The sequence below is a fragment of the Hyposmocoma kahamanoa genome, unplaced genomic scaffold (genome assembly GCF_003589595.1).
Source record: "Hyposmocoma kahamanoa isolate Upper Pololo Valley unplaced genomic scaffold, ASM358959v1 72651, whole genome shotgun sequence".
In the NCBI taxonomy this organism is placed as follows: Eukaryota; Metazoa; Arthropoda; class Insecta; order Lepidoptera; family Cosmopterigidae; genus Hyposmocoma; species Hyposmocoma kahamanoa.
The window spans coordinates 1-9,329 of NW_020653865.1; the positions used below are offsets into that span (position 1 = coordinate 1).

At 33.9% G+C, this 9,329-nt stretch overlaps 1 protein-coding gene across 1 annotated transcript; it reads right to left on the reverse strand.

Moving 5' to 3' along the window:
- Positions 1-187: 187 nt before the first annotated feature.
- LOC113232328 (zinc finger protein 552-like) lies at positions 188-8,249 on the reverse strand (the record flags this gene model as incomplete). Its single annotated transcript, XM_026467006.1, has 5 exons — positions 8,014-8,249; positions 3,289-3,388; positions 2,798-3,052; positions 829-1,055; positions 188-380 (listed from the first exon to the last, which is right to left on the reverse strand). Coding segments are annotated over exons 1-5 (907 nt in total), but the record flags the coding sequence as incomplete, so codon positions are not given.
- Between the last annotated feature and the right edge of the window lie 1,080 nt (positions 8,250-9,329).

The following is a 9,329-nucleotide window of genomic DNA, read 5'->3' on the forward strand; positions in this document are numbered from 1 at the left end:
TAGTAGTCGAGCTATCAAAAGTAAAATAAATGGTTGGACGGACTTAATAACTGTATTACATCCTTTAAAATTAAATTTAAATACTTTCCGAAAAATTGTCTACTTCCCTATTTACTAAAATAAAAAAAAATAACGGTCATTCTATGAACTCTATTGTACTATCACGTAAACTAATTAATGAACGTACCTGAATAAAAATATTTATTACTACAATGAGGACACGGATATTTTGGTTCAGTTTTCCCATGGAACTCTTGCAAATGCTTCAGCCGTTGGTGGAACGTCTTGAAGCGTTCGCCGCACTCAGAACAGATGTAAGGGTGCGACGACTGATGTACACGCCATATGTGAGCGTTGCGCGTGTTTAGTTTTTCAAAAACCTGAAACAAGGCATATTATAATATTAGACCTGCCATAATAATAATGATTAATTTAACTCCAGTTAACCTCGCTAACAACTTGAGGCGGTTGGATTTCTGTAGCGTGTCGTTTCCAACGCAAATGCAGAAAGCAGTCTTGTTCGATACGGCACATATTGTCTTGTTCTTGAGCCTGAGTCCCTGAGCCCGGTCGGTTTTATATAACCGAAAACCCCTGTACAAAGAGGCATAACAGACACAGAAGCATTTCGTTGACCCACTGACTCGACCTGTAGCTCAGTTGGCAGAGTGACTACAGTATAGCGTGGTTGCAGGTCCAAGTCCTGTCAGGTTGAAGGAACTTTTCCTTGGGTTCCATCTTTGTATTAACAATCATAAGTAAGTTGCCCAAGTTGCTGGATGGCATTGACAGATCCTTACATATAAATCTATGCCTTTTAAATGTTACCTGTTCGCATTGAGTACAGGAAAAAGGTCCCTGCAAATGAACCTCTTTATGTCTCTTCAGTTGAGCCTCGCTGGCGTATTTATTCCCGCACTCATCACATTCGAAAAGCGGATAGTGACCATTCATATGCTCATGTAGTGTTTTTGTAGTTGTAAATGATTCACTGCAGATTGAACAGGTTGTTTGGCCAGGGAAAATTGTGTATGGCTTGTCTTTCTTTTCAGTACCTGTGTGTAAATATATATAATAAGATACTTATAACGTTTTTATTTAAGAAAACCGACTGTAAAAGGTAGGAGATACTGCTTTTGTTGTGTTCATTACCTTGGTCTCTTCAACGATAACTGACACGCATTATATGTAAGTACTCGTCAAAACGAATAATAGAAGCCAAAACATAAGGTAGCTGCTGTGCACTGTCGAGGAGCCCCTCTGTCATTTCCATAATCAGATCAGCTCTAGGTTATTATAACATTTTATTTTCATTGGAACTATATCTATATGCCAAGTGTTCAAACAACCTATGAACATTCTACTCTGCAGGCGAACGACCCAAAAATAGACTGCAAGATAATGCTTCAACGGCACTTTACACCGACGAGACACTTAGATTTTAGAGACCTTTGTTGTAATAATGTTTGTTAATGTAAATTTGTATATACATATCAATTAATTTATTATTAAAAATTAGTCTTTCCACAGCAGTCGAGTTTAATTTACCTCCTGCTACGATCCTCTCATTGTGGCCAAGACACCTTTACCCATCTGTAGATAGGTCTTGTGAATCTGTGAGACCGGCAGTGAGAATATCGATCCCAGTACACCCTTATTTCCTTTACCCCGTCCGTCTGTTGCCTTAGGTCACACGGCGCCGATATCCTGTACTTATTTATATATGTATTTGGCACACTTAATGGTTAGGGCCTGTTAAGATACTTAAGAGTGGTAGGCTCTACTCTCCTGCTACTATTCTTGTCCTACCTTATTAGGTTCATTCCCGTACAGTTTGTCGACGACCACAGACATGCACTCGGTAGACTGTACACCAAGTTTTATTGAAACGGGTTAACGAAAAGTGGATGAAATTTAATAAACTGGATTTATCCTCTAATTTGCCACACTTAAAGGTGGAACATCTTCAACTTCTTTTGAACGGGACCATTACGGTACCCCGTATTAAAAAAAAAGAATCATCGAAATCTGTTCACCAATGTCAGAGTAATCGTTTAACATACACACAAAAAAATATATAAATACAGTCGAATTGAGTCGAATTTTTAAAGTCGGTGAAATTAAATAATTTATGAAAACACTAATGATTGATGGTCCAGGAACAAAAGATGACTGGTCCCTATTTTAATTTGATTTAAATGCCTCTTTTGTTTTTTGTTTCATAATTAGTGTTCAGGCCTTTTTGTTCTGTTTGTTCAAAGTTTGTGTATATGGTTCTTAGTTTTGTATGTCAGTAGGGCTAGCATGATAGCGACATGTGTGGCAGTTTTCTGGTAGCTATAACGGTAACCGGGGCCTCACCATGAACTCTTATTACGATTCAGTTTAGGACCTAAAATGAATCGTTGCGAGACAGCGCTACATGAAGTGTATATCACCATCCAGCTTTTTAGACGTTACGAACCTATATTGAACTCTAATAATAGTAAATAAGACCCCTGGCTGATTGAAGAAGCTTTCATAAGTTCTCACAAGTGGTGCTACGGCGAAAAATAAACCGTTTAAAACCGCAACAAGCACAGAGAAATTAGTAACATTTGCTGGCTCGATCCGTAGTTCAGTTGGCATAGCGGTAGCCACTGCAAGTATCCACTTTGATGCAACAGACGCAGGTTCGAGTTCAGTCGAAACAAACGAATTTTTCTTTGTGTTTGTTCGACCTTTATATCAATAAAAATATAATAGAACCAAAGAAGGATGAAAAGGAAATGAAAACTTTTAAGTAAAAAATTGTTACCTTTGCTGTAGTCCATTTTTGAATAATCATTAATTTTTTTCACGTTCTTCTCGTTTTTTGTAACAGTCGTCTCTGCAGTGATTGTAACGCTAACCTTTTCTTGTTTAGTATTATTGATATTAGTGTAATTCAATAGACCGGTTTTAGGATCCAGTTCAGGCTCTTTGTAATCTTGTAACGAATCATCATTTTCTGTGTAATTCGACTGTAAATCTTCTAATAATTTCATTTCTAATTCTATTTGGCTTTTAAGGTCTGATAAAAGAAAAAATAAATTATAAGTGAATCAATTTTTACTGATCCAAAATCGCGTTTTTCTTTAAATTAAGGCACTTTACGGGTAGGACCCGCCAGCCAGCCGTGATATGTACCTGTACACATATAGTCTAGAAATTTTGACTAATGCTAAAGACGTCTAGTAAATACATAATAATTATGTACGGTAATGTAATTATTAGTCCAATGAGAAAAAAATAATCATTTAGTCATACCATTTATGTTCTTCAGTGTTGCTTGTTTGAAATAAAATGCATCTCTTAATTTCAAAATGCATTTCTCACACATTGCATTTAGCTCATCATTATCTGTAATCTGAGAATAGAATCGAATATTAACACTGACATATTTTATTTATACATATATTATATATTGTATTTGACGCAGACCAATCACGTGAGACGAAAGACAGCCCAGTATTACAAATTAGGGCTGTTGTGAATATCAGCATCCACATCTGATAATCTGCATAAATTTAAATATCTGTCTCCTGCATTGATTGAGAATATTTACAGAGTGATAATTAATATACAAACCATCTAAAAACAGACTGGCAGCTGAAAAAGTAGGTGAGTCATTATTCTTACTGTTCCAGTGTAATTAAGCTAGGCAACTGCTTGCTTTTATTTGATTCTCTTTTGTTAATAAATGTCAAAAAATCATTAAAAGTTTTTTAAATTCATATGAATATGATTTGACAATATATATTCAGATCATATTAGATGAATCTTGGTTCCATTGCACTGGAGGCAGCATTCGAACAAAAGTGTATAGCTTGATGCGGTGTTGTTGACTGTACTGTAATAGACAAAATCAAGATCTGCCGATCTTAAGGTAAAAAAATTAGCATCTGCATCCGGTGATGTGTAAAGAACCCACATCACCAACAACACTGAGTTACAGTGCTGTCAAAAGCACGCTTCAACCTACACTATCCCAACTTGTGCCAGCAATCATTTTCCGTGATTGTACATCTATAAAGTTTCAACAATTTAATTAATTATCTACTGATTGGAGACAGAGTAAAGGATGTATAATGGATGAGAATCTTATATCGAGGGTATTCTGGGAGAACCAGATAAGTGCAAAATTTTAAAAAAATATGTTAAAAACATAGGCTACATAGTTTTTGGCGCATTTTTTATCTGGCAAAATCATATAACTGCCAAAGCTTTCACAACAGTTTTTTACTTTGGGTAAAGAAAATATCTAGCATTTTTTTTCTGTAAATATTAAAGCAAAAAAGGATATAGACTCTTAAAAACAAAATAAAAAAAATTGTTACAGTGACAACGGATTAAAACAATTTACTTTCTTTACCCACAAAACACTTATAGATAATTGCATTTTATATTAACACGTAAAACAAAATATTGCATCTTATTTGTTTCTTATTGGTAAAACGAACTGTGTTCTTTGTTTTATTGACAGGCAGAACAGAATAAGCAAGTTTATTTTGTTTTGCATACTACAAGTAACACAATTTGATTCTCTACTACAGAGATAAAGCTTACTTAGTCTGTTTTGTTTGCTAACGTTTTTATATATATGTCAACTAGAAGTCGTCGCGTGCGCACGTGTTTATTTCATCGAGATCATAATTCGAATAATTACTGTGTTATGTTAAGTGAATCTGTGTATAATGGTTTCCAGAGGAAAGAAGATATTATCGCTGATAGTCAATGACAGTGCAACACAAGGTATTTTTAATTTACATGCGTAATTACATTTTGAGGTTATAATTTTATTTCATTTAAAATAAAATATTGTAATGTTGTCTAGACGCTATGTTAATGCTTTGTTTATGTTTCTAGGACAACACTCTTCTTCTGAAAGTGATAGCGAACCAGTTCAACATCGTACTGTTGTAGCAGCTGATGTTCATCAAACTAACAACGGTGAACTTTCCAGACGTCGATCCGGTATGTATTTCTGCATAAGAACATACTTTTATTATGATAATAATATAGACAAACATATTGCATATCAGTCATTGACTGTCGGAAATAGTCTCCTCAATAGTCGTGCAAACCTATTTGTCATGTATCGGTATGAAAGACGAGCCGAGAGATTACTCTTACCTTACCCGTTGTGAGCTTATTACGTATTTTATGATTATCTCCCAGCTAATAAAAATGACTAGTTGTTTACAATGCCTGGTATTTTTTCAGGTCGTCAACCAGTATCAAGAGTTCCACGGAATGAAAATATCAGTGACGAAATCGAAATAGAGATGGAAAGCTTATTTAATTTTGACGATATATCTGATGACGAAGATCCTACCTATTTACCTCCCCTTCCTAACCAACACATGAATCAAGATAATGACTTAATTACTGTTCAAGATTTACTAGGAGACGTTTTTCAGCCAAATAATGATGGAGTCGATGGTTTGTTAGAAAAAAATATCCTATTACTACGGGAAGAAAATAAGAAACAAAAAGAGTCGTCAGATATCGCTAAATTAATATTACAGGAAATTTTAAATAATATATGGAAAAAAGTCAAACCTATGAAAAGATGGAGAAAATCTAATCCTGAATGTTGGGTAGTAAACGTAGCAAAAAGAAGAAGGGCTGATGGTTTGCCTTACAAGTCTCGCTCTAAAGAGCGGCCAGCAAAGATTCCAAAGGTCATAAACTGTTCTGAATGTAAGTACAAATGTTCTGATAACTTTGATGAGAACGCTAGAAAGGAAATATGTCGACATTACTGGCAGCTTGATTTCATCGGTAGGAAAAATTTCATTCTTTCCCATATAGAAGTAAACCGTCCTAAGCGAGTACTTGCTGTGAGAAATAAACGTGAAAAAAGAGCTTTCACAAAAAAATGCTACTTTACACACAATGACGCAAAAGAACAAGTTTGTCAAAAGTTTTTTACGAAAACTCTTAATATAGGGCCATCTGTAGTATTTGACGCTGTAAATAAACGCAATAGTATTGGTGCTTTTGAAGCTATTGACAATAGAGGAAAACACGAGCCGGCTAACAAAACTAAACCAGAGGTTTTGGAAGGAATTCGTCGCCACATAGAATCATTTCCATGTTTGGAATCTCATTATACAAGAAAAGATACTAAGAGGAAGTATTTGAGCGCAGATCTTAATATAAGAAAAATGTACACATTGTACAAAGAGTTATGCCAAGAAAAAAATGCAGAAGCAGCAAATGAGCTCACTTATCGAAGAGTATTTGCTACGGAATACAATTTAAGTTTTTTTGTACCGAAAAAAGACCAATGTACAATTTGTACAAATTATGAAAAGGCTGACGAAGAGAAAAAGAGATTATTAGAAGAAAATTATAAAGAGCATATCCAGAGGAAAAATGTTTGTAATGCAGAAAAGGAAAAAGACAAAGAGAGAGCTAACAAAGATCCTAACTTTATTTCGGTGTCATTCGATCTGCAGGCTGTACTTCAGATCCCTCACTGTAAAGTGAGCCAGTTGTATTATTCTCGAAAGCTGTGCGTGTTTAATCTCACTGTTTATGAAGCAGGTCTGCCCAATAATGCATACTGTTTTCTATGGTCCGAATTGAACGGTAAAAAAGGGAGTTGCGAAATTGGATCGATTTTATTGCATTATTTAACTAAATGTATTTCAGCAAACGTAACTGAAATAAGCCTATTTTCTGATACTTGCTCAGGTCAAAATAGAAATCAATATGTGGCTGCAATTCTTTTGTGGGTTGTTCAGAATATTAAACATTTACAGATTATAGAGCAAAAATTTTTAGAATCTGGACATACATACATGGAGGCCGATTCTATGCATAGTGCTATTGAATCACAAAAGAAACAAACGTCAATATATTCAATGCTAGACTGGATTTCAATATGCGAACGTGCAAGGCGTAGGAAAATACATACTGTTCAACAGAAGAAGATAGTCAAGGAGCCATACAAAACAAAAGAGTTTAAATACCATGAGTTTTATGATTTAAAAGATCTGGCTTCAAAGATTATTCATAACAAAGATAAGGACAAGGAAGGAAATAAAGTACAGTGGCTTAAAATCAAACAACTGAGGTTTGTAAAGGGGGAGAAAAGAATTTACTTCAATTATGACATGACTGATACTTTTAATTACATTGACGTTACCGGTAAAGAAGGAAAAACTAGAGCTACACGAACAAAAAGAATGGGACAGGATGAATTTCCAACTGAGTTAAAAAAAATGTACAAAGAATCATTACCTATATCCGAAGCAAAAAAAAAGGATTTATTAAATTTGGTTAAAAAAAATATTATACCAGAAGAATTGGAGCCTTGGTATAAAAATCTAAAGACGGTTATTGTTCCTGAAGAGGCTGAAGAGAAGGATGAGATATCTTGCGAGGAAACTAATACGTAATTTCCTTTACTTTTATTTTTCTTGATAATTCTATTTAAGTGCTATTTTATCTACAGGGTTCAACTGTTTAAACTTAAGACAGCTTACAATAAATAAAATAAATATCGCCTATTCGTTTTTTTATTGTAATAATACCCAAAAAATTGACAGGTAAAAACAGATAACTGAGAAAAAAATAATTTTACCGCCTTAATAAGAATATTATTTCAATTTATTTTAACATCATCTGATTTAATGCGGGACAGAGAACTGTTCCTAATCATAGTAGGTAAAGATTAATGTGTGTTTAAGAGATTTACAGCTCTTTTACGTATTTCAGGTAAAACAGAATAACTGCAACACCTTCACGGCAACTTTCCCCTTTTTGAAACTTTTTATGACAATTAATGCATAAATTAATGTATCAAAACAATCTTAGATAATGTATCTGAGTACAAGTAGTGTAAATTTTATGTAGTTATGCTTCATCGTTGACCTATGATCATCCAAAACTTTAAATGCCTTTTTCTCATTTTAACGGTATCGCTACTTATCTGGTTCTCCCAGAATACCCTCGATATATTTAATTTAAATATTCACTTACTAAAATGTTAAAACATGATTTCAGCATTTCGGCGTAAATTTCTTCACATCCTTCGCACTCATGTGTATCAAATATATTAAATGTGTTTTTGTCGTTCGCACACGATAGACACACACTCAATATTTCACTCATTTTTAAAATAAAATATTAAGATTTAAAAGAGTTTTATCAGAAATAACGGAATTCATACAAATATCAGCTGATTTTTAGGATTTACACCAGTGAAGAGTGAAGAAGAAGGCACCACACACGGCAATACAAAACAAAATGGCGTCTAAAGCATCCCACTCACTTTCAAAACGATTGGGATCTTTACTGATCAATAGCTGAGCATATTTGTGTTTTGGATGGAATTGGAATGGAGTAAAAACTAAAAATCACGTATGTCCCATATTCAAATTAAATTTCCAAGAGATTTTCATTAAATTCAAAATAAACATTTCAAAATCTCGATTTAACAATTTATAATAAACTTCACTACCGAAGAAACAATGTCATTGTCAGAATATTGACATTGACAACTTCAGTTTTGTTGACTTCCTTCCTTTGACATTAAAAAAAAAATAGTAAATAAAAACCGTACGCTGATATTAACGTGCTCACAAACTCATAATTCAAAGCTATCGCAGTACTGGTTTCGCGTATTCGGTGCAGAATATTTCGCGGCCAATGACCTGTTTAAATGTGAAAGCTTTAACGAACTTTTTGATCTCGCTTTCGTTACAAATTAAGTCGTGTAAAAATGCAACTTAAACAATACCATAAGATATTCCAATTACTATATTAGTTTTCCGAGTGCTTTTTACGAAATACACATAATTTCGAAAAGTAATTGTGAAGAAAATGAAACTCAAAATAAATAAATCTCGTCTGCCGATAAAGGCTCACTTTTTCTTCTTTTTTGCTGGTAAGTATGAGTATTTTTAATATTCTCGGTGTGTTTATGTGGGAATAATAATAATTCAAACCATATGTTCAATTTATTTAGCATTGATCCGTAAATGTGATTAAAACCAGCCAACGAATTGAAAAAAAAAGGTAAATAACTGCTAAAAATAATATTGTTGGACAACCACACAAATTTCCAGAAAGTTCCTTTTACTATGTGTACCAGCGCAAAGAAATTTACTAAGGAGAGCGAAATTGCGAGAGATACTGCTATGCTCCCATAGATAATAGCAATATCTTGCACTTCCTTGTCACTCTTCCGACCCAATTCCCTCATTTGGGTGTAATACAATTGACACCAGACAGTAACTTATATTACTTACACATATTATTTCAAAGATATAAATAATACTTAATCATCTACTTTA